The 25,369-nt window shown below is 40.2% G+C and overlaps 1 protein-coding gene across 4 annotated transcripts in view; it reads left to right on the top strand.

Moving 5' to 3' along the window:
- MAPRE2 (microtubule associated protein RP/EB family member 2) overlaps positions 1 to 25,369 on the top strand; it is a 187,117-nt gene that overhangs the window by 124,732 nt on the left and 37,016 nt on the right. For all 4 annotated transcript variants that reach the window (XM_070361791.1, XM_070361792.1, XM_005889235.3 and 1 more), the window contains 2 exons: positions 15,222 to 15,367; positions 18,132 to 18,345. In XM_070361791.1, the coding sequence (XP_070217892.1) occupies positions 15,222 to 15,367; positions 18,132 to 18,345 (360 nt within the window). The remainder of the gene's footprint in view (positions 1 to 15,221; positions 15,368 to 18,131; positions 18,346 to 25,369) is intronic.

Here is a 25,369-nt window from a genome sequence, read left to right as displayed (position 1 = left end):
CTGCAGAAGTTGACAGAAAATATGATTCTGTTGCTGAGTGTATCGATATCAAGAGCTCAAAGAAGGGTACCTGGATGGGAAGGACATGAGTGGGTGCTCCTGGGAGCATCCTGCAGATGCAGCTACATACTCCTGTCTCCTATAGCAAAGGAGCAAAAGATGGCGATGGCTACAAGCAGGCACGCTGGCAAAAATCTTAGTCATAGGATGAAATACATTGTTGTCTCCTAATTAGCAGAAATATCAAGTGTCCCTTAAAAGACAAGTTGGTGATGGACTGCGAATTAGAGAATCATCTGATTTTAGGGCTTAGAGCTGTCCAGACCAGACATTTTGCAGCTAGGAATACTGTTGACTTAGAAGGGTGTGATGACATGTCACAGTCCATTCAAGATGATTGAGGCTTTGATCCAAGGGCCAGTAGTCTGGTTTTCTATCCTTCCCACCCCCTCCTCTGTCTTCACTGATAGTAATTTGAGTAAATAAGCTTTTTTAAAACATTGTATGATTTCTGTAATTAAAGGTATAATTGCACAGATGTGTCCATTAAATAGATGTCCTTTTTTTTGCTTCCGACCCTTCATCGGTACCAAGTAAGATTGTGGAAAGTGATAATTGAATACCTCAGTGACATAGGCTTTTCTATAGAAGGGTTCCCTGGCCTGGGAGAAAATCAGATGGGCAATTTGAGTAGCTGTTAATGGCCAAACCAAATATAGCTTGATGTCTTCTCCACAGATTGTGTCCCATTTCTGGGAAAATACTGTGAAATCTTGACAGCAGTAATGTATTATTTTTTTCAAAGACTATAGAAATTTATTTTAATTTTTGTTGGAGAATAGTTGACTTACAATGTTGTGTTACAGATGTGCAGAAAAGTGAATAGTAATATATTATTGGGAGAGGCTATGCTTTATATATATATATATACAGACACACACACACACATATATACACTGTATATGTAAAATAAAGTTATTAGGAGTATGTATACTAAAATATAAAATCATGACTTTGGAGCAGATTAATGAGCTATGTGTCAAGCCCAATCCTCCAAGATTATGAGGAGCAAACAGCTGACACCCATCTTATCAGTCTGAAAGGTTTGTATGTTCTCTTTCCTTTATGACTCCTTATAAAATTATAATCTAGCAAGTTTTCTAAGCTCTCTTTGAACCTTTAAATTTTATAAATCTTAGAAGCAGCATAGAGAAGGAGAAAAAAAAAACTTTTTAATTGGAGTTCAGAACAAAGTGTAAATTCCTCTTGTGTTACTTTTGTTAGCAGAATGACTTTCTGAGCCTGTTCCCAAATCTGTAAAATAGGGTGAAGACAATTTAAAATACTTAACCTCCATGGGATTCAGAAGGTTTCTAATAGATAGGAAAGCTTTACAGATTTTACACAAATAGGTGTTTTCCTTTCGTCTATTTCTTGGCATAATACAACCCATAAACTTATTGAGTAATATTTCCTTTCTCTTCTGTTATCTGAAATTTTCCTTTTAAAAAAATGTCAGTTTATTCTGATATTCTGCTGGGGTCCTGGGATGGGATCTGGTAAAAAGGAGATCGTTTGTCTTCTCATGCTCTTCATGATTTCATAGACTTAAATCATACATCCTCAAGTCTTTTGAGTCTGAATATTCCTTCTTGAGTTCTGCCTTCATACCGTGCCCCAGCTGTTCATTTTGAATTCCTGTCCCACAATTTTTCAGCTCCATTATGTCACTTTTGATACATTGCAACTGAAATTATCCTCAGGGCTATAGGCGCAGGCATAGCATGATACTGTACAAAGGCAGAATATTTTCCTTTTTTCTGCTTATTTCCTGATTATTCCCAGAGTCTCATTGACCTTCATAAAACTGAAGTAGCACCTTGAGCCAATGGGCTTAGAGCATAGCCCATCATAATTGATGTCTTGGTAAGCACAACATCCTACAATTTGTACTGCTTTTACCTTGGTGTGAGAGCTAGTATTTAGCCTTTTAAAGCTTGTTTTTCACTTTTCTGAAGACTGATTTCCAGAGTAGCTCTTGTTTTGGTTAGGTTTCTTTTTGTCTTTAATATATTTATACCCTATCAATTCTTAAAAAAAACAGATGGCAACTCTTTCAGTAATGCCTCTTACCTGGGACTTTGGTAACATTAGAATTTTATTGTTTACCAGCCCTTGTTGTGGTTCAGCTGTCACAACCCGTAAAGCTTCATTCATTAACCAGGTGTTTATTGACGCTCACATTGTGCGAGTTACCGCATTAAAGGCTTGGATACAGAGGGGACCCAGCCAGATTAATGTGCAGACTCTCTTAACCTGCATTCCACAAACCAACATATGAGTTAACCATAAAATACCAGACCTAAAACTAAATGAGGTGGTCGAGTAACTCAGGGGTCACTTCACATGGTATGGTCAGGGACGGCCTCTGAGGAGGTGACCTCTAAGCCTTGCCATGATTAGCAAGAACGTGGAGTACAAGGAAGCCACTGTGAAAGGAGCTTCCAGGGAGCAGTAGACAGAGGCCTGATCACTGGCAGTGTGGGTCAGGGAAGGAGTTTGGATTTTGTAATGGTTTCACAGGAACCACTGGTGTATCCTTAACAAGGGGCGGTACATGAGTCGTGGCAACCTTGGCATAATTTGATGAAAGTGGGATCTGTGTAAAATGTAGGCCACATTATTGTGAAATGAATGAAATGACCCACAAATCTCTACACCTGTCAATGAGGTGAGCAATATCCTAAATTGTGGCTGGCTAGACTTTGAGGACAATGGCAGTGATTTTCAAGTTGTTGAATTTTCAAGTTAGTTGGTACCTGTTTTGTCTAATTAAGGAACAAAATACAGACTTTCAAGATGGAGGTACTGGTCACCAGAGCCCAATACTATTCAGAGGTTGAGCTGGATGAAGAAAAAAGGTGACTGTTAGACTCAGTAACAGAGACGCTATTGATGATAACCTTGTAACCTCAATAGTAAGATTGGAAGACAATTGAATTGGTTTGAGTGGTAGAGTAAACATTGAAAATAGAGACAATTTTGTCAAGCTTTGCTGTGTATAGGGGGAAATAAATAGCATAGTAGCTAAAAAGTTGGGGCTTCCCTGGTGGCTCAGTGGTAAAGAATCTGCCTGCAATGCTGGAGACACAGGTTTGATCCCTGGGTGGGGAAGATGCCATGGAGATGGACATGGCAATACAGTTCAGTATTCTTGCCTGGGAAATCCCATGGACAGAGGAGCTTGGCAAGCTGCAGTTCATGGGATTGCAAAAGAGTTGGACACAGATTAGGGACTAAACAACAACAAACTAACAGATTATATGGAGTTAAGGAGGTTTTTAAAATCGTATTTTGTCAAAATCGTATGACACCAGAGCATGTTTGCATACATTAAGAATAGTCAGGGGACTTTGCTGGTGTTCTAGTGGTGCACCCAGCCCAGGTGCCTCAGGGCCAAAAAATCAGCACATTCAACAGAAGCAATATTGTAACAAATTCAATAAAGACATAGCTCAGTTGGTAAAGAATCTCCTGGCAATGCAGGAGACCTGGGTTCGACCCCTGGGTCAGGAAGATGCACTGGAGGAGGGAATGGCAACCCAATCCAGTATTCTTGCCTGGAGAATCCCATGGACAGAGGAGCCTGGTAGGCTACAGTCCATGGGGTCACAAGAGTTGGACATGACTTTAAAATGGTCCCCATCAAAAAAAAAAACACCAAGACCATATGGAGAGAAATTGACGTTGCAGGAGAGTGAGGAAAGTTGCAATAGTGACATCCATGAGAAGGTGAGGGGAGATGGGATCCAGAGCACAGATGGAGGGGTGACCTTTGATGGGAATCGGAACAGGACAGCCTTGTTTAGGTTATGCCTGAGCCTGGTTTCCTGCCCCACAAGAACCACTGATGATCTTCTTAGTAGCAACAGTTAATGTCAAGGTATCCTTTTCATGATGTCTCTCTTAAGCACTAGAGATTTGAGGAATGGAAGCTGAACTATCCAAATGGACATACCCAGAGGCAGTAGCAACAATTCTTTAGTAACATTTTCAAAGTCAGTAAGATATTTTTAAAAAATTCTCAGGGCCTCTTTTGACTCTAGAAAATGACATACAATATTATACCTAAATGATCATATAACATAACTTACTGCAAATGCTAATGTAACCCACCCTTTAATTCATTGTTTGTTGAAGGAATTAGCTTCTTTGCTGTTTACATGAAATGAGTAGGGAAGGTGTGAAAAGCCCAGGACATACTGGTAGCTGATGTGCAATAAGGATTCTGCTGCTGCTGCTAAGTCATTTCAGTCGTGTCCGACTCTGTGCGACCCCCATAGACGCCAGCCCACCAGGCTCCGCCGTACCTGGGATTCTCCAGGCAAGAACACTGCAGTGGGTTGCCATTTCCTTCTCCAATGCATGAAAGTGAAAAATGAAAGTGAAGTTGCACAGTCGCGCCCGACTCTTCTCGACCCCATGGACTGCAGCCTACCAGGCTTCTCTGCCCATGGGATTTTCCAGGCAAGAGTACTGGAGTGAGTTGCCATTGCCTTCTCCAATACGATTCTAACCAGATCATTTTTTTTTTTTTAACTTTAGTTCTCAAGCTTTTAGACCCTCAAAAATGTGGACGGTTTCCCATAGTTATAAGTTATTTCTTTAAACTTAAAAGAACCATAAGAAAAGAAGACAAAACCACACAAAAAATGTTACTCAGCCATTAAAAAGAATGCATTTGAGTCAGTTCTAATGAGGTGGATGAAACTGGAGCCTATTATACAGAGTGAAGTAAGCCAGAAAGAAAAATACCAACACAGTATAGTAATGCGTATATATGGAATTTAGAAAGATGGTAACAATAACCCTGTATATGAGACAGCAAAAGAGACACTGATGTATAGAACAGTCTTTTGGACTCTGTGGGAGAGGGAGAGGGTGCGATGATTTGGGAGAATGGCATTGAAACATGTATAATATCATATATGAAACGAGTCACCAGTCCAGGTTCGATACACGATACTGGATGCTTGCGGCTGGTGCACTGGGACGACCCAGAGGGATGATATGGGGGGTGGGGAGGGGGGTTCAGAATGGGGAACACATGTATACCTGTGGCGGATTTATTTCGATATATGGCAAAACCAATACAATATTGTAAAGTTAAAAAATAAAATAAAATTAAATTAAAAAAAAAAAAAGAGTTTGTGAATCTAAGCCAGCAGTGTAATGAAAATTTTGTGAACACCACGAAGTAGGACTTAGTTCAAGGAACGCGAAGATGATTTAACATTAGGAAATCAGTGACGACGATTGAAGAAATTTAATGTTAATTAAAGGAGGAAAACATTTTTGTTATCTCCATGGTAGTTGAAAAGGTAGTGGGTATATATTCTTTGTATACTTGATGTATATATACATATATACATGGTACAACAAATGCATCATTTTATGCATTGATTTCTCCCAATAAAACCAGAGAACTAACTGAAAATTTATTAGAACTCATGAATAATAACTATAGCAGTAAAAGTAAATGTTTAAAACCAGTAATTTACAATCTAGATAAAATGGACAAATAACCTAAAAAGACATAAACTACTAAAACTTAAAAAAAGACATTGTGAATAGTCCTATGTAACAAGAGATTACATTTGCAATTAAAAAAGAAATAATTTCCACAAAGAAAAACCCAGACCCAAATAACTTAACATTGAATTCTACCAACATTTAAAGAAAATCTAACACCAATCCTTTAAAAACTCTTCCAAAAAATAAAAGAGAGGGAATGCTTTACAGTTCATTCTCTGAGATCAGTATCACCCTGATATCAAAACCAAAAAAAAAAAAAAATCACACAAAAACTATAGATCAGTATCTCCTACGAATATAGACACAAAAATCCTCAACAAATACTAGCAGAATAAATCCAGCAACATACAAAAAGGATTATATACTAGGATCAAGTGGGGTTAATGCAAGGTTGTCTTAGCATATGAAAAGCAATGTTGTACTCAGTATTAATAAAGGACAAAGGCCACGTGATAGTCTCAGTGAATATTAAAAAAGGAATTTGACAAAATTTAATACCCTTTAAAACCACTAAAACTAGGAATAGAAAGGAACTTTTCAATCTGATAATGTCATCTATGAAAAACCCATGCTTATTATCATATTGGGCTTCCCAGGTGGTGTTCGTGGTTAAGAACCTGCCTGCCAATGCAGGAGACATAAGAGGTGCAAGTTCAATCCCTGGGTCAGGAAGATCCCCTGGAGGAGGGCATGGCAACCCACTCCAGGATTCTTGCCTGGAAAATCCCATGGGCAGAGGAGCCTGGTGGGCTACAGCCCATAGGGTTGCAAAGATTATCATACTTAGAATGAATAACTAGATGCTTCTCCCACAAAGACCAAGAATAAGACAGGAGGCCCACTCTTAGCACTTTTATTCAACATTTTTTAGAGGTTCCAGCCAGGCCAGTTGGGAAAGAAAAAGAAATGAGGTATTCAGCTTGGAAAGAAAGAAGTAAAACTAGTCATGATCTTGTATGTAGAAAATCCTAAGGGACCAACAAAAAGCTATTAAAACTAATAAGCAGGATTGAAGGATACAAGATCAGTATCCCCAAATCAACCTCATTAGTGTCATCTGAAAATAAAATTAAGAGTACAGTTCCATGTAAATAGAATTAAAGAGAATACAATAGGAAGAAATTTAACGAAGAATTGTAAGACACACTAAAAACTTTGAAACATCATTGGAGGAACTTAAGTGGAAAGATATCTCCTGTTTGTGGATTGGAAAACCTAATGTTTTTAAGATGGCATTGCTCCCCAAATTAATCTTTAGATTCAGTTAAGTCCCTGTCAGAATCTCAACTACCTTTTTACAGGAATTGAGCTGATTCTAAGATTAATAGGTAAATTCATGGAACTCAGAACAGCTGAAGGAATCTTGAAAAGGAAAAACAAGGTTTGAAGACATCTACTTTTGATTTGAAAACTGATTACAAACCTGTAGTAATCAGGACAGTGTTACTGGCCCAAGGATGGGTATATAGATGGAATAGAATTGAAAGCTCAGGAATAAACCATATATATATCATTAATTGATTTCAACAAGAGTGCCAAGATAATTAAATGGTGCTGGGACAGCTGAATGGTCATGTGCAAAATAATGACATTTGGATCCAAACTTCACAGCATATAGAAGAAATAATTGAAAATGCATCATTGACCTAAATGTAAGAACTAAAACCAAACAACTTTTAGAAGAAAAGTGAAATCATTATGCATTTGGATTAAGCAATGGTTTCTTAGATATGACAGAAGCCAAGTAATTACCAAAAGAAACAATGGATGAATTGTGCTTCATCAAAGTTAAAAAATTTTGTGCTTCAAAGGATATCATCAAGAAAAAGACTCATCAGGGACCTCCCTTGACGGTTCAGTGACTAAGACTTTGCACTCCCAATGCAGGGGGTCCAGGTTCAATCCCTGATCAGGGATCTAGATCCCACATGCAGCAACTAAAGATTCTCCATACCACAACTAAAGATCCTGCATGTTACAAGGATAGAAGATCCCACTGGATCCTGTGTGCCACAACTAAGACCTGGTGCAGCCTAAAGAAATAAATATTTTTAAAAGAAGAAAAAGACAATCCACAGGAAAAAATATTTGCAAAGCAAATATCTGATAAAAGATTTGTTTCTGAAATGTAGAAAAAAACTCTTAAATTCACCAATAAGAAGATATTTAACCCCATTTAAAAATGAGCGAGGGATTAGCACTGGAGAAGGAAATAGCAACCTACTCCAGTATTCTTGCATGGAAAATTCCATGGACAGAGGAGTCCAGTGGGCTACAGTCCATGGGGTCTCAAAGAGTTGGACATGACTGAGCAACTAACCCCACCCCCTGCAAAGGATTTGCATAAACATTTCTCCAAAGAAGATATACAAATAGTCAAAAAGCATATGGAAGAGATGTTTAACGTCATTTGTCTTTAGGGAAATCAAAAATTTACATGCACTAGGATGGCTGGAATCAAAAAGACAGTAAATGTTGGTGAAGGTCTGGAGAACCTGGAACCCTCATACATTGCTGGTGGGTTGTGAAATGGAGCACCTGCTTTGGAAAACAGTCTGGCTGTCCCTCAAAATGTTAAACACAAAGGTGCCATTTTCCACTCCTAGGTATATCTCAGGAGAATAGAAAACTTATGTTCATGCAAAATCTTGTACATGAGTGTTTGTAGCAGCCTTGCTCATAATAACCCCAAAGTGAAAACAACTCAAATGTTGATCAGCTGATGATTGAATCAATAAAATATGTTGTATTCATACAATGGAGTATTATTCAGCCATAAAAAAAGAACATGACGTTCTGAGACATGCCACAACCTGGATGAACCTGGGAAAGATTTTGCTGAGTGAGTGAAACCGGATACAAAGGCCACATACTTTGTGATTCCATTTATATGAAATGTCCAGAGTAAGCAAGTCCATAGCAACTGAAAACTGATTTAGTGCTTAATTACCATGGCCTTGGAGGAGGAGAGAGTCAAGAGTCTCAGCTAACATGACTGGGATTTTTTTGGCAGGTGAAAATCTTGAAAATCTTCTGGAAATAGAAAGTGGATAGAGGCATGATTCTGTGACTGTATTAAAAACCTCTGGATTATAAACTTTAGAAGATTGAACTTCATGGTATATGAATTATATTTCAATAGAGCTCTGTCATTACATAGTAAATGACTACTTTTAAAAGAAAATCTATTTTCTTCATGCTGTGAATGACAAATTCAAAAATATTACAGAAAGAATAAGTGCATAATAGAATTTGAGAAATTTTTGAGGAAAGGGAGAGGATAAATTATGCTCCATGTAGTAATACATGTGATTGTTGTCGTTTAGTCACTAAGTCTGACTCTCTTGTGAACCCACGGGCTGTGACCCCCAGCTTTGTCCATTGGATTTCCCAGACAAGAATGCTGGGAATTTCCTTCTCCAGGGGATCTTCGCGACCCAAGGGTCAAACTCAGGTCTCCTGCATTGGCAGGCAGATTGGCAGTACTCTTTACCACTGAGCCACCAGGAAGAGTGTGCAAATATCACAGGGACAGGACCCCCCCCCCAAAAAAAAAAAAACTAGGAAGTGACTTTAAGAGCATGTATTAGAAAAGTCGTAGAGAGTAAAAGCAGTTATTCCTTGGTGGGAAGAGTATAGATTATTTATGAAACGATGGTGTTCATCACCTCCTTAACTTTATCAATCAGCATTTGGGGTTGGAACATAGAAAATAATTGTGGCAAGTTGAAGCAGAGACAGATTTACAGAAACGATACTGGGCAGCTCAGAGTCTTTGGGGAAGCAAGCTCAGAAGATGACAGCAAGCAAAAGATGCTAAGAAACTAGAAAGAGAGCCTCGCTCAAGCCACTGGCTTGGGATGGTCAGGGTGATGCTGGGCTGCTCCAGCTTCTGCTAGATCCCACCGCGGCCATCATGACCAAATTCTAATGGTCCCTGCATGTTTCACTCACTCCCTCAAGATTTGGAAACCTAGGCAACAGCATCCAAAGACAGAGCCTAAGTCACAGGCTGGGTGTGGGGAAAGGACTGTCCACCCACCTTCGGTGCTATGGTGGGAGGCAGGACCCTCTTGCATCAAGTCAGATGGGAAGGTGTCCAATTGCTGGGGAGCCAAAAATGCTATTTTCACTGACATTTGGAATAACTAAAATTAGAACCATCCTTTACATCATAGACCGAAATAAATTCCACATGGATTCAGAATGTAAATGTAAAAGTTGAGACCATAAAAGTACTTAAAGAAAATACACATGCATATTTATGTAATCTTGGCTTGGGAAAGTTGCTAAGCATGATATAAAAATCAGAAGGCCATTAAAAATGTCAGTAGAGAATATTTAATGATCCGGAAAGGGAATCACGGTCTGTTAAATTAAAAAAAAAAAAAAAGAATGGGTTGTGCCAGAATATTAACAGTGGTTTTCTCTGGATGATGAGATGGAGATGATTTTTTGTTCCTTGCTTCACATACTGTAAGATTTTTTTTTTCCTCAAAAGCTGCTATTACTTTTCAAATTTGGAAAATGAGTGATTTGCTTGGTAGGTTTGTAAGAATGCGTAGATACTGGTGTCTCCATAAGTAAACCTTATGCTAAACACTACAGAAGTGAAAATAACTCTTTAAATGGCAGGTAATAAGACACTTGTGTTTAGACATCCCCTTTTCTATAAAAATTATGTTGAATGGCTATTGGTATTGGCTCCATCTGGTGGCACGTCAAAAGGAAGACCCAGATAATGGATGACAGCTGTAAGAACACCGCTCCCCCCCCCTCCCCCGCCAGGGTCCTGATGCTTATTTCCTCTAGTGTATTTTGTTTTGGTTTGTTTTATGTTGTCTTGTTTTTAAGAGAACCCATCTGCTTGACTACAGAATCCCAGTTTTGTACTCAGGGTATTGGTGTCTAAAGGAGGCATCACAGATGTAAAGATTCTGGAGGTGATAACTTATTGTGGCCTTTATTTTGTCACCTTATCAGTTCAGTTCAGTCGCTCAGTCATGTCCGACTCTTCAGGACCCCATGAACCACTGCACACCAGGCCTCCCTGTCCATCACCAACTCCTGGATTTTACCCAAACTCATGTCCATTGAATCGGTGACACCATCCAACCATCTCATCCTCTGTTGTCCCTTTCTCCTCCTGCCTTCAATCTTTCCCAGCATCAGGGTCTTTTCAAATGAGTCAGCTCTTCACATGAGGTGGCCAAAGTATTGGAGTTTCAGCTTCAACATCAGTCCTTCCAATGAATACCCAGGGCTGCTCTCCTTTAGGATGAACTGGTTGGATCTCCTTGCAGTCCAAGGGACTCTCAAGAGTCTTCTCCAACACCACAGTTCAAAAGCATCAATTCTTCGGCGCTCAGTTTTCTTTGTAGTCCAACTCTCGCATCCATACATGACCACTGGAAGAACCATAGCCTTGACTAGACGGACCTTTGTTGACAAAGCAATGTCTTTGCTTTTTAATACGCTGTCTAGGTTGGTCATAACTTTCCGTACCAAGGAGTAAGCGTCTTTTAATTTCATGGCTGCGGTCACTATCTGCAGGGATTTTGGAGCCTAAAAAAATAAAGTCAGCCACTGTTTCCCCGTCTATTTGCCATGAAGTAATGGAACAGGCTGCCATGGTCTTAGTTTTCTGAATGTTGAGCTTTAAGCCAGCTTTTTCACTCTCCTCTTTCACTTTCATCAAGAGTCTCTTTAGTTCTTCTTCACTTTCTGCCATAACGGTGGTGTCATCTGCATATCTGAGGTAATTGGTTTTTCTCTGAGCAATCTTGATTCCAGCTTGTGCTTCATCCAGCCCAGCATTTCTACTGTACATATAAGTTAAATAAGCAGGGTGACAATATACAGCCTTGTTTCTATTTGGAACCAGTCTGTTCCATGTCCAGTTCTAACTTGCTTCCTGACCTGCATACAGGTTTCTCAAGAGGCAGGTCAGGTGGTCTGGTATTCCCATCTCTTTCAGAATTTTCCAGTTTATTTTGATTCACACAGTCAAAGCCTTTGGCATAGTCAATAAAGCAGAAATAGATGTTTTTCTGGAACTCTCTTGCTTTTTCCATGATCCAGCATATGTTGGCAATTTGATCTCTCATTCCTCTGCCTTTTCTAAAACCAGCTTGAACATCAGGAAGTTCTTGGTTCACATATTGCTGAAGCCTGGCTTGGAGAATTTTGAGCATGACTTTACTAGCGTGTGAGATGAGTGCAATTGTGCAGTAGTTTGAGCATTCTTTGGCATTGTCTTTCTTTGGGATTGGAATGAAAACTGACCTTTTCCAGTCCTGTGGCCACTGCTGAGTTTTCCAAATTTGCTGGCATATTGAGTGTGGCACTTTCACAGCATCATCTTTTAGGGTTTGAAATAGCTCAACTGGAATTCCATCACCTCCACTAGCTTTGTTTGTAGTGATGCTTCCTAAGGCCCACTTGACTTCACATTACAGGATGTCTGGAATCTAGGTGAGTGATCACACCATCGTGATTATCTGGGTCATGAAGATCTTTTTTTGTACAGTTCTTCTGTGTATTCTTGCCACTTCTTCTTCAGCTTCTGTTAAGTGACGTCACTCAGTCGTGTCCGACTCTTTGTGATCCCATGGACTGTAACCTACCAGGCTCCTTTGTCCATGGGATTTTCTAAGCAAGAGTACTGGAGTGGATTGCCCTTTCCTTCTCCAGGAGATCTTCCCGACCCAGAGATTGAACCCAGGTCTCCCGCATTGTAGGCAGATGCTTTACTGTCTGAGCCATCAGGGACCATTTCTGTCCTTTATTGAGCCCATCTTTGCATGAAATGTTCCCTTGGTATCTCTAATTTTCTTGAGGAGCTCTCTAGTCTTTCCCATTCTATTGTTTTCCTCTATTTCTTTGCATTGATCGCTGAGGAAGACTTTCTTATCTCTCCTTGCTATTCTCTGGAACTCTGCATTCAGATGCTTATATCTTTCCTTTTCTCCTTTGCTTTTCGCTTCTCTTCTTTTCACAGCTATTTGTAAGGCCTCCTCAGACAGCCATTTTGCTTTTTTGCATTTCTTTTCCATGGGGATGGTCTTGATCCCTGTCTCCTGTACAGTGTCACGAACCTCCGTCCATAGTTCATCAGGCACTCTATCAGATCTAGACCCTTAAATCTATTTCTCTCTTCCACTGTATAATCATAAGGGATTTGATTTAGGTCATACCTGAATGATCTAGTGGTTTTCCCCACTTTCTTCAATTTAAGTCTGATTTTGGCAATAAGGAGTTCATGATCTGAGCCACAGTCAGCTCCCAGTCTTGTTTTTGCTGACTGTATAGAGCTTCTCCGTCTTTGATTGCAAAGAATATAATCAATCTGATTTCAGTGTTGACCATCTGGTGATGTCCATGTGTAGAGTCTTCTCTTGTGTTGTTGGAAGAGGGTGTTTGTTATGACCAGTGTATTTTCCTGGCAAAACTCTATTAGCCTTTGCCCTGCTTCATTCTGTACTCCAAGAGCAAATTTGCCTGTTACTCCAGGTGTTTCTTGACTTCCTACTTTTGCATTCCAGTCGCCTATAATGAAAAGGACATCTTTTTTGAGTGTTAGTTCTAAAAGGTCTTGTAGGTCTTCATGGAACCATTCACCTTCAGCTTCTTCAGCATTACTGGTTGGGGCATAGACTTGGATTACCGTGATATCGAATGGTTTGCCTTGGAAACGAACAGAGATCATTCTGTCGTTTTTGAGATTGCATCTAAGTACTGCATTTTGGACTCTTTTGTTGACTGTGGTGGCTACTCTATACTCTAAGGGGCTTCCCTGGTGGCTCAGAGGTTAAAGCGTCTGCCTCCAATGCAGGAGACCTGAATTCGATCCCTGGGTCGGGAAGATCCCCTGGAGAAGGAAATAATAACCCACTCCAGTATTCTTGCCTGGAGAATCCCATGGATGGAGAAGCCTGGTGGGCTACAGTCCATGGGGTCACAAAGAGTCGCACACGACTCAACGACTTCACTATCACTATACTCTAAGGGATTCCTGCCCACAGTAGTAGATATGATGGTCATCTGAGTTAAATTCACCCATTGCAGTCCATCTTAGTTCGCTGATTCCTAGAATGTCAATGTTCGCTCTTGCCATCTCCTGTTTGACCACTTCCAATTTGCCTTGACTCACCTTATATTCTTACCTTCAAATAATGGGTTGCCTCACTGTTTTGTATTTAGCAGCAGCCCCTAGTTCCTTGATAGGGCTTCTCTGGTGGCTCAGACAGTAAAGAATCTGCCTGCAATGCAGGAGACCCGGGTTCGATCCCTGGGTTGGGAAGATCCCTTGGAGAAGGGAGTGGCAACCCACTCCAGTATCTATCCTGGAAAATCTCATGGACAGAGGAGCTTGGTGGGCTAGCCCATGGGACCACAAAGAGCTGTACACGATTAAGCAACTAACATTTTCTGCTTCCCTCTTTTCTTGGATTCCTATCTCAGTAAAGGATGCTTAGCCTCCCTTTGACATAAGAGACCAAGTAGTCTCTTCCTATGTAAGGGAGAGTTTCTCAAACAGAATGAAAGGCTTCTTACAAAACCTTGATACCAGTGGATGGAGGGGAGCCCTTTATGTTCAAAAAGGCATATTACTGGCATATTATAGAAACAGACTGAGAGATCTGGAGAAGTGCAGAAGCAAAGAAAACTCACAAATGGCCATTTGTTCCCATTCTCACCACTCAATTTCTTTTCCTACTTGTAAAAGAAAGATAATCTTTCTGACTTGGAATTTCTTTTACTAAATGCCTTTAGCCTTTACTGTTAAGAAGATATGAATTAGTATGTGTGATCCCTCTGCAATTTTCTAGTTGAAATTGTCATGATCTAAGAGTTCTTCATAAAAATGTCCATACAGATATATATGAAAGACCTACTAATGAACCCTTTTTTCTATGACTATTTCCTCAAGGGACTTATCGGACATGTCTATTATTTTCATTTCTCAGTCATAAACAGCATGATTCTGAACTTCTGTAAGTTTCAGCCTCCATGTCTCCATCCTTCATGTTAATATAGGAACCCCATTGCTCTGGACTGGAATTAAATCGGTACACAACTATTTTTGGTATTAGATGGCTTAGTTAAACAGTTTCACCTCAGCCATTTTGCAGGGTGGGTTTAAAACAGCTTGGGCGTCGTATACATACTCTTTTTCTGAGCTCCATATTTCCTGTAGTTTGCTCGTGTAGACATTTTCGGCTGTTTTTCTCTTATATATGTTAATGATTTGGAGCCGGTAGCAGCTCGATGGAAGGAAAAATATGCTCCTTTTTTTTCTGAGAGAAGCTAAGAAGAGTTGCTGTCACCCTGATTTCCTTACGTGTTAAAGAATGAAGTTCTGTTCATTGTTCATGGAATCTGGTGATGCTGTCGTGAAGCGCGTCTGTACCACAGTGGTTAGGGGTGAGGAAGTGGAGGAGCTGCATCCAGCTGCACCCCTGCCCTCCAGCACCCAGCCCTGGTGGGCCAGGAGGTGTGGCTGCAGTGAGGAGAGGAGCACACAGCAGGAGGGCTGAGGACGTGGGGCTCCCTCCTGCCCAGCACCGCTCAGACACACGTGGTACCTTCAGACTCACACCTGTCCTGTCCTTGTCTCTTTTCAGGAGCAGCCTACTGCCAGTTCATGGACATGCTCTTCCCAGGCTGCATTAGTTTAAAGAAGGTAAAATTTCAGGCGAAGTTGGAGCATGAATACATTCACAATTTTAAGCTTCTGCAAGCATCGTTCAAGCGAATGAATGTTGATAAGGTAGGAGACAGATTTGTACCTCCGTAAAAGGCATCATCTTTGCTTAACCTTCTTTTTGTGCAGAAATCCAAAAACATTTCAAGGGGCTATATCTTGATATCAGTAGGCTGAGTTCTGTATGTACAGCATAAAGCACAACCCTCACTTCTCATACCTGATTGAGGTTTTTATCTAAGATTTCTAAACTTGTAGCCATTCAACTAAAAATTCTAACAGAAATCATGAATGCTAAAATGTTCTTATTCTGTATTAGCAATGCAGGTGAGAAATTTTCATGTTTGCCAGATGCCACTGTGGCTCTTCGTATGTTTTGTTTCTTTAAAGAAATCACAAAATCCCGAACAAATGGCATGGCTTTGAATCGTAACACCATGACTTGAGCAAGTTATTTAAATTCTTTGAGTATACCCATCTGTAAAATGGGATTGGCATCCCGGTCCCTGTGGTTATGAAGTTAAAGTGAGGGACTACCTGTCCCGAGAGTCCCGTGTATGTACTCAGATTCTCACTCATTGTCCATAAAATGTTCTTTTACCCGCTTTGAACTTTAAAATTTTGTCCTGGCGTGATACAAATGAAGTTAGGCTGGAGTCCTTTTCCTCCCATAAGGACTATTGCTGAAGCCCATTCAGTTCATATACGTACTAAATTCATAGTCTTTATTTAGGATATAGCTCTTGGAGGGAATAAGTTGGAAAGAAATGGATTTTAAATAAGGAAAAAAAGAAAAGCAAGGGAGAAATGGAAAACTTTTCTTTGCATAGTAATAAATAGTCTATGAAAATAAAAAAATTAAATATTGGGTTATAAGAGGTTAAAAGAAAACAGAAAAGTTTGCTGAACTGTATATATTTTTAATTTAATGCAGTTAGTGTCTTCAAAGCATATAATTAAAGCATTCTTATCAAAATATTAAGAAAATTTTGGCTTCTCATTATTTGTATTGCAAAACATATAATCTCTTACACATTTCAACCTCTTGAATCATTTTCAAGTTTATGACCTTTGCTGTGGTTAATTTGCATCTTGGCTCCTTGTGTATTTATTCAAAACTAAAGCGTAGAGTGTACCTAGAACTATCACAACCTTGTTAATCAACTATAATCCAGTATAAAATAGCAAGTTAAATAAAGAGTTGTGCAGGGTCTCCTTCCTCATTAGCATCATTTCTCTGTACATTTCTGTACTATTTCTGGGTACGTGTTTCTAGATCGAATAGAAAAGAGACGCCCATTCGTGGGTTTATTGACGGAACTTGCCATGTACCAAAATTGCGGCTTCATATCCGTAGAAGTGTTCACACAGAGAGCGGGTTAGCCATTGGTAAGAATGTTGAAGATTAAAAAGAAAAGAATATTGGAGATAAAATTCTGATGCTGTCACTGGAGGGACAGTGACCTTGATGACCTTCATTGGCCTCTCCAGCTTAATATGCTACGATTCTACCCAAAGGTCCTGGTGTGGAGACAGTGTCCCTGTCCGTGTTGTTCTAGCCTGTGACAGCACAGGAGAAGTACCTGTACAGATATTTGCTTGTCACCTCTGATTTTGGACTTATGACCTCGGGACTTTCATTTTGATAGGAAATGCAAAATTAAGTCAACAGAACTAAGTACCTGCTTTGACTGGCGAATGCAGCAGCAGCATCTAAAACTGTTGATATGTGTTCATGTTTGACAGAAAGCAGAATACGGTAGCATGTTAATGAAAGGCCCTTGTGCTCCAAGAAGGCGCTTTCTAAAATAATCACAGTATTAGCATAAACAAAAGTTACAAAATATTTATAAATAGTACAGTGTTTCTTTTTAATAGTACAATATTTATTTTTAATAGAAAATATTTATAAATAGTACCATGAAAAGACCTCTGAAGGTAATACCGATTGGCTTTTTAGGTTACCAATAGGAAAGTACTCCATGAAAAGCTATCTTCATCTCAGAAATTGACATAAATGCTGAGTGTCTCCTCCTCCAGGAGAAGACTCCCCTCCCTTCTGTGACTTCTGTGACTTCAGTCCCTTCTGTGACTCCCCTCACCTGAATCCATTTCTCTTTTCCTCCGCACCCCCATCCACCCATGGCACATTAACTGTGCTCCTGTGTAGCCCGTGAATTACTGTGCCCTGTATTGTGGTTAGTTGCTTTTATTTTATGCTTGTGTCTCTACATTGTAAATAAGTTCCATGAAAGCTCATTTTGTTTCAGAAGAACCATTAGATTAGTGTGTGTTTTCATTGACTTGAGTTCCTATTCATTGGTACTCTCTAACAGTTACAGTTTAAGAGCTTATTCCAACACAACTGGACCAGGTGTTATAAAGAAATAAGGAAAACCCATCGAGCTGTGTGTGTTGGAACAACACAACATCCCAGACGCAGATGTTCTTAAGGGGAGATGCTCTGGCAATAAACATTCTATGAAGAGGCTCCGCCCTTCTTGACAGCTTGGGGTATTCCTTATTTTGGAAGGTTTATTCAGATGTGTTAAATATTCCAGGCAAATTAGCTGCAACCTTTTAATTTTCCTTATGGTTTGTTCGGATGTATTAAACATCCCAGGAGAATCAGCTACACCATTTTAATTTTTCTTTAGTATAATGAAGAATTCTATGGATTTGGGGATACCGCTGGCTAAGACACTAGGGCAGAGGCCAGGAGGCATGAATTGCAGACACAGGGAAATAGTTCTGTTTCGGGAGCTGTTCAGTTGTGTTAAATACAAACCAGCCTGGGGGTTGTGACTCACCCGGTGCTTTTATACTGCAGGTAATTCCCGTGGAGAAGCTGGTGAAAGGGCGTTTCCAGGACAACCTGGATTTTATCCAGTGGTTTAAGAAGTTCTACGATGCTAACTACGATGGGAAGGAGTATGACCCCGTAGAGGCACGACAAGGGCAAGACGCAATCCCTCCTCCCGACCCGGGCGAACAGATCTTCAACCTGCCCAAGAAGTCCCACCATGCCAACTCCCCCACAGCAGGTACTGGAGCAGTGTCTTTCTGGAGTCACTTTCGTGTTGGGAAATGCCTCCGGCCCCCCCTGTGCTATCCTGTGTTTGCTTGGTTCTTCCCAGTAGTCAGTATTTTCACACCTCTGGATGATGTTTATTGTTGTCTGTTTGACCACATTTATCTTCCTAGTAATAAGTCTAACAATCAGGATTTAAACTATTAAAAAGGCAGAACAGTTCACTGGGTGTCACTGAAGCTGTACAACTTCAGGGATAGATTGTATTTTCCTTTTTTCGTTTTTTGAGAAATTTCAAGTAATGTGATTAGATTTCAACATATTTTTATTGTTTAATTGCGGCCAGTAGATCTAGAATATGAACTTGTTAACACTTTTAAATATGGATCATATTCTGTAATCCTTCAGAGGAAATTCATGAAAAATCCATCCTGTCTCCTGTGTGGGCAGTGCCAGTTTTTATGGGACCACGCTCAGCAAGACCTCACTTAGCCAACTTGGTCCAAAAGTGAAGTCACTAATGATAAATACCTGAAACTTTAAAAAATGTTTTAACTTTTCTAGAGAAAAATCTTTGCAAGATATGTTACAAACATTCTTTCCTAAAAAAAATCAGACTTTACCAAGCAGAATGTGTTCCTGTTAAATGAGGGTCATTATTATAAACACCAGCTGTGGTACTGGACAGTTAAACAATGAAATCCTCAGAAACCATGTGTTTCCATTTGAAAACCAGCATTTACACTTGTTAATTCAGTAACCTTCATATTATCAGAATACACATTCCTTATTTATGCCCAATCTCTAATCAGAATGATTAAAAATGGTTATAATAAGACTTCCCAGATGGCCCAGTGGTAAAGAATCTGCCTGCCAATTCAGGAGACACAGGTTCAACCCCTGGGTCGGGAAGATCTCTTAGAGAAGAAAACGGCAACCCGCTTTCTTGCCTGGAAAATATTCTTGCCTGGAAAATCCCATGGACAGAGGAACCTGGCGGGCTGTAGTCCATGACGTCACAAAGATTTTGACACAACTTAACTGAGCACGCGTGCGTGCAGTAGTAAACAATGAGTACAGGTATCTGGAACTCAAGGAAGTGTCAGCTAGAGATAAACATTTGGTGAGTCTCCCACATCCAGGTAATTGAGGCTGGAAGTTAGTTCTGAGTAAGAAAGGGGGAGTGCCCGAGGAACTTGAACATTTAATGTTTGGGTAGAAAAGGAGGGACTCACCTGGGAGCAGGGAAGATGCCATAAAGATGGAAAGAAATGAGGGAATAACGTGTCAGGGGAGCAGAACAGTTATCAGTGTCTAAACCTGTTGAGGAGTCCAGTACACTGAGGACTGGGAGGGTCCGTTGGATGTTTCAACTTGGGGGTCTCTTAGTAGAGTGATGGGTCCAGGAATGGGTTAAAGGAATTGGAGGAAGGAAACTCAGACAGCATAAAAATCCCAACTTTGAAGCCATAGAATTAAATAAGCTTAAAAAAAAAAAAGACAAGAGACTTCCCTGGTGGTCCAGTGGTTAAGAATCCACCTGCCAGGGCAGGAGACATGGATTCAATCCCTAGTCCAGGAAGATCCCACATGCCTCCAAGCACCTAAGCCTGTGCTCCACAGCTAGAGCCCATGTGCCCAGAGCCTGGCTCTGCAGCAAGAGAAAAGTGAAAGTGAAGTCGCTCAGTCGTGTCCGACTCTTTTCGACCCCATGGACTGTAGGCTGTAGCCTATCACGCTCCTCCATCCATGGGATTTTCCAGGCAAGAATACTGGAGTGGGTTGCCATTTCCTTCTCCAGAGGATCTTCCTGACCCAGGGATCAAAGCCGGGTCTCCCGCATTGTAGGCAGACGCTTTACCGTCTGAGCCTGCAATGAGAAACCCGAGCATCACAACGAAGAGTAACCCTTGCTCACCGCACCAGCAAAGACCCAATGCAGCTGTAAATAAATAAACGAAGCACAGATCTTTGGGAACACATACACTTAAGGGCAAGAAGAAAACCCTTGCTAAACTGAGAAAAGGAGGAACATTGGGGGAAAAAACAGCTCAGTAGCAGAGTAGAACGTTTCTAGCAAGAGGGTCCAGCAGAAGCACCAAGTATTAATTGTGGAGAGCTCGAGTAGGATGAAGCCTGAAAGTAGGCTGAGGAAATCTGGCTCCTGGGAGGTGAGTAATTGTCCTTGAGCAAAATTGATCTGTTGAAATGCTGAATCCATCCACCTCGATGGCACTGGCTTAACAAGGGTGTTACACACAGCTGTGAAAGTGATGTGGGGGAGGAGATTCTGCCTTCACCGAAAGGTCAGGAAAAAGGTGGAGGACAATAAAAACATTTTGATGGTATGTTTCCCCATTTTGATGGGGAAGAGCTGACAGATGCTTTAGAAAGTTAGACTTGGGGGGAACAATGGTATTGTCCTGGATTTGATTTTGTTTGCTTTTCGGACAAGACACTAGGAGCCGGTTTGTAAGATGGGAGAAAGATTCTCTGAGAAGGACTGTAGCAGGACTCAAGAGGGGAAACTGGTGGAGCGTGACCCTGAGGCTGCAGGGAGAAAAATGGGGTCAGGGCCATCAAAAGAGGTTTGGAGAGGAAAGGGAATGTGTTTTCCTTTTTGGGGGGGACAGAGGTGCTGGAAGAGGTTGGGTAAAAATGAAGCCACAGGGAAACTGGGAAACCAAAACGTACGGCGGTTTAAATTGGCCTTCAGCTTTGATCAGAGGCTGTCATTCTTCTTGGACCAGAATCGAGAAGGGGAGTGCTGTGCCTCCTCCGGAGCCGGGGAGATACAGGCAGGTGGGGGTGGGGGGACAAGGAGGTGTGAAAACCAAGATTGGCTGGTAGCGCTGGCCTCCGGCTCTTTTTCTGTAACTGCTAATGATGTCCCAGTTCATCTTGAATCGCAGCTGCCACTTTTTCAAGTTTTCAGCAGTAGACCTGGACAGGCCTCAAAACATTTTTCTTCTGCGACCATAACGTGTCCTTAAACTGGCACCAACCGCCCCCCCGCGCCCCCCCCCCCCCCACACACACACAAAAGAACTGTCCTTGTGCTGCCTTGGCCTTGCTTTCCAGGATCTCCCTCATCTGTCTTTCACAAAAGCCACAGAGAACCTTGTGCCATTTTGATAGAAAGAATGTCCATGAGCCTGGAAGAGAAATAATAGTGTTTCCAGAGCTTAACTTCTCAGGTAACAAAGCTCAGGAAACAGATGATAAGTTTGGTTTCTTGTGTTCAGGAAGGCAGTATTCCTCAGGCTTGTGCTCCTGATGCCTTGACCGCGTTTACCTCACTGGTCCTAATCAAAGACAAAGGATATTTCCAGGAGTCAGACCAGCCGTCCCCTTTTCTATGAACCATGTCCTGACTCTTGGACATGGTAGGGTAGTAAAACTACACTGAAAAAATGATAGGTATGCGTCACATGTATACATCACCATGACAGGTAGAATAGGGTTTTAAAAGCTATCATAGGAGAAAGACTCCTATAAATACAGTGAGAGTGCATTTTTTTCCCTTAGGGGTCGTGTATCCAACTCTTGGTAAAGCAGCCAAGAAAAGGTAAGCCAGAATATTCTAAAAGTCAGAATAGGTATAGAATCTGCACTATCAAATTCATATACTTTAGCAAGAGTTCCTAGAATACTTATCCAGAGCCTATTTGCTCTTTCTTTTACATTTATTTGATTTTTGTTTTTTTTTTTAATTGACATATAAGACTATATTAGTTTTAGGTGTATAATATAGAGACATTTTGTCATTTGTATACATTGCAAAGTGATCACTACAGTGATTCTAATTACCATCTGAACCGTACAAAGTTAATACAATATTCATGACTATATTCCTTATGCTGTGTTTTATAACCTCATGCCTTATTTACTTTATGACTGAAATGTGTGTTTCTTGATCCACTTTATTTGCTCTTTCTTAATTTGGATAGAATTATAACAAACATGGGGGTATCGTTTCTCAGCATGTACCTTATTAGGGCAGGGGGTACAGTGATAGCTATAGAAAGTATGAGTATCAGTAAAAGAAAAGACAGAAAAACCCCAAATGTTATCAGTGGTCCAGCAGCCTGAGATATTTATTGCTGAATCACAGAGTGCCATGTGTCTGTCGTCCTCAGGATCCACACAATACCAGCCCTCAGAGTTCCCTTCTAATTCTTAAGATTTTAATTTTCTCTTGATAATCATCTCTCCCATAAACTGTTTTGCAATCTCTAAACTGGCCTCTCTGCCTCTTCTAAAACCATTCAAAGCCATCCTCGAACGCAAGTCTGATTTTGTCCATTCAAAATGTAAGACAAGCCCTGGTGGCCTAGTGGTTGGGATTCTGGGCTTTCAATACCATGGCCCATGTTCAGTCCCTGATCAGAGAGCTGAGATCCCACAAGCTGTGCTGCATGGCCAGAAAGAAAAAAAAAAAAAAGTTAAGACAAATTAAACTGCTTGATGAGGTGAGGGCCCCCAGCTGTCTGGGAAGTTCACCTACGTACATCAGTTATTTCAGAGTGATGCCAGGTTAGTAACACTCAGAAGTCATTTGTTTCCACCTCTAAGCCTTGGTCATTTCTTAATTATCTGCATTAGTGAAAACAAGCAACGTCTGGTATAATTGAAAATAGGAGATGGTCTTTTTTTTTTTTTTTTTCACTTTGGCTTTGAAATATTTAGTCCATTTTGCAGTGGCTTTATCTCACTCTACTTCAGTAAGCTAATATTAAAGCTAACGTGCAGGTCCTGGCTATCATACATGAAGAGTAGTATGTGGGAGCCAGTGTGCCTTGTGGCAAAGAGGCCATGTTAGAATTGGGAAAAGTGATCATGGGATGGATTGTCCACATTGATAATTAAGAAAGGACTGTCTACATGGGAAGAAAAAAATTGTGTTTTTACATCATACAGAGTACTTATACAGCCACGCACCATAGGTGATTTGCTTGTGTACAAAATAAATGCACTACAGATGCTCGATGCGTTCTGTCTCTGTGAGAATGTGCCAGATTTTTTGCCATTTCAGACAACAGGATATTCTGTGGATTCAGAGAAGCTATAGAGCTTGTTGATGTGTGTGTGTGTGGGTGACTTAGCTGGGCTGTAGAAAGCTTCAGCATGGCACAGGCTTTTGCTAAGGATGAATGGCTGCCTGGCAAAGTCCTATTCTATCTCCATCCTGAGAAATTGCATCTTGAATTGCTTTTGATCTACCAACTAGGAACATGTATTAAAATGCACATTTTCATAATGACAGATATCTGTTAAGTACATATATCATCGTGAGTCATGTTTATAAATTTATTGCTGCCAGCCATATCTGTAACTTGAGATATCTGTCAGGGGGATCAGTTCTTATGTCTGAGCACTTACTAAACTTAAAAGGAAATTTGAAGTTGCGGTTCCTATAGCAACCACAGCTTAGACATGTTGCAAATCCACATATATTAATGTACTTAAATCAAACTCCCATATACAAATATAGTGTGGTGGATTTAGAGTTGCTATGGAAATTGATTTTGAGCTTTCTCTTTTCCTTAGGGACTTTAGCATTCCGGCCTCAAGATTAAACAGAAGTACTAGAAAATGATTTCAAAAAGGAAGCAACCTAAGACATAGAATAGAATAAAGCATTTGAATGATCATAATTAAATTCCTAAATGGAGATTTAAATAAATCCAAACAGCATTTTTCAGAAACTGTATTGAGTATATGAATACTCTCACTCTCAATTATCTTTAATTTGGGGTTCTTGAAGGCCGTTGATACAACCTTAACAAAGTGATTGTGTTTATTTACCAGTGTTTGCATATTTTTTGAGTACCTGTAATCTAAGTAAGCATCACCGATCACCACTGGGTAAAGAAGAGTTGCTTTTACTTTCCCACAAAGTTTAATTTGTTTTATGTCTTTTAGGAGGAACAGTGAAATGTAGCAGTTTACAGTGGTTTTTTAAAATCCTTGTTCTGATCTTGATTTTCTGGGCCAGAATGTGGTCTGTCTTGGTCATTGTCACTTGAAAAGAATATGCATTCTGCAGTTGTTGGTTGCATGGTGTTTTAGAAATATCAATATCAAGGTAGTAGACGGTGTTATTCAGATCATCTATGTTTTTACTGCTTTTTCTTTTTAGTAGTTATCAAGTTCTAACAGTTGCTGCAGAGAGGATTAACATTAATTATGGAATTATCGATGTGTCCTTTTAATTCTGGGCTTCCCAGGTGGCTCAGTGGTAAAGAATTCAGGTACCAACGCAGGAGACGCAGGTTCAATCCCTGGATTGGAAGATCCCCTGAAAGAGGAAATGGAAAGCTACTCCAGTGTTCTTGCCTGGGAAATCCCATAGACAGAGGAGCCTGGAGGGCTATAGCCCATAGGTTCACAGTCAGACACAACTTAGCTACTAAACAGCAGCAGCTCTTTAATTCTAGTAATTTTTGTTTCCTGTGTTTAGGTTCATAGAAATTTCTGATTGTTGAGTCATCCTGATGAATTGACCTTTCTATTTTATGAGGTGCCCCTCTTTAGCTTTGGTAAAAGGTATCTCTGTCTTAGAGTCTATTTTATCTGATATTAATGGAGCCACTCCAACTTTCTTATGCTTACTGTTTGCATGGTGTATCTTTCTTCATATAGGGAAATTTCCACCTGTCTTTGGCTTGATATTTAAAGTATGTTTCTTATAAGCAGCAGGTAATTGGGTCTTGCATTTTCTATTCATTCTGGTAGTCTGTTGACATTGGAGTGTCCAGTTCATTGTTAATTTACTTATTGATTTGGCTAGAGTTAGAGCTACCATATTATCATTTGTTTTCTGCTTGTCCCCTCTGTTTTTTTATATTTCTCTTTCCCTGTTGTCTTCTGAAGTAAAAAAAAAATTTTTAATATTTCACCTTATTTTATCTATTGCCTTTTTAACAGTATCTCTTTGCATTAATTTTTTTTCAGCAGTTGCTTTAAGGATTACCATACATATTATATTCTTGCCTTTTCACAGTGTGCTTTATACCATTTCATGTAAAATGGAA

The sequence above is a fragment of the Bos mutus genome, chromosome 24 (assembly GCF_027580195.1).
Source record: "Bos mutus isolate GX-2022 chromosome 24, NWIPB_WYAK_1.1, whole genome shotgun sequence".
NCBI lineage: Eukaryota > Metazoa > Chordata > Mammalia > Artiodactyla > Bovidae > Bos > Bos mutus.
This window is presented reverse-complemented; position numbering and strand designations above follow the sequence as displayed.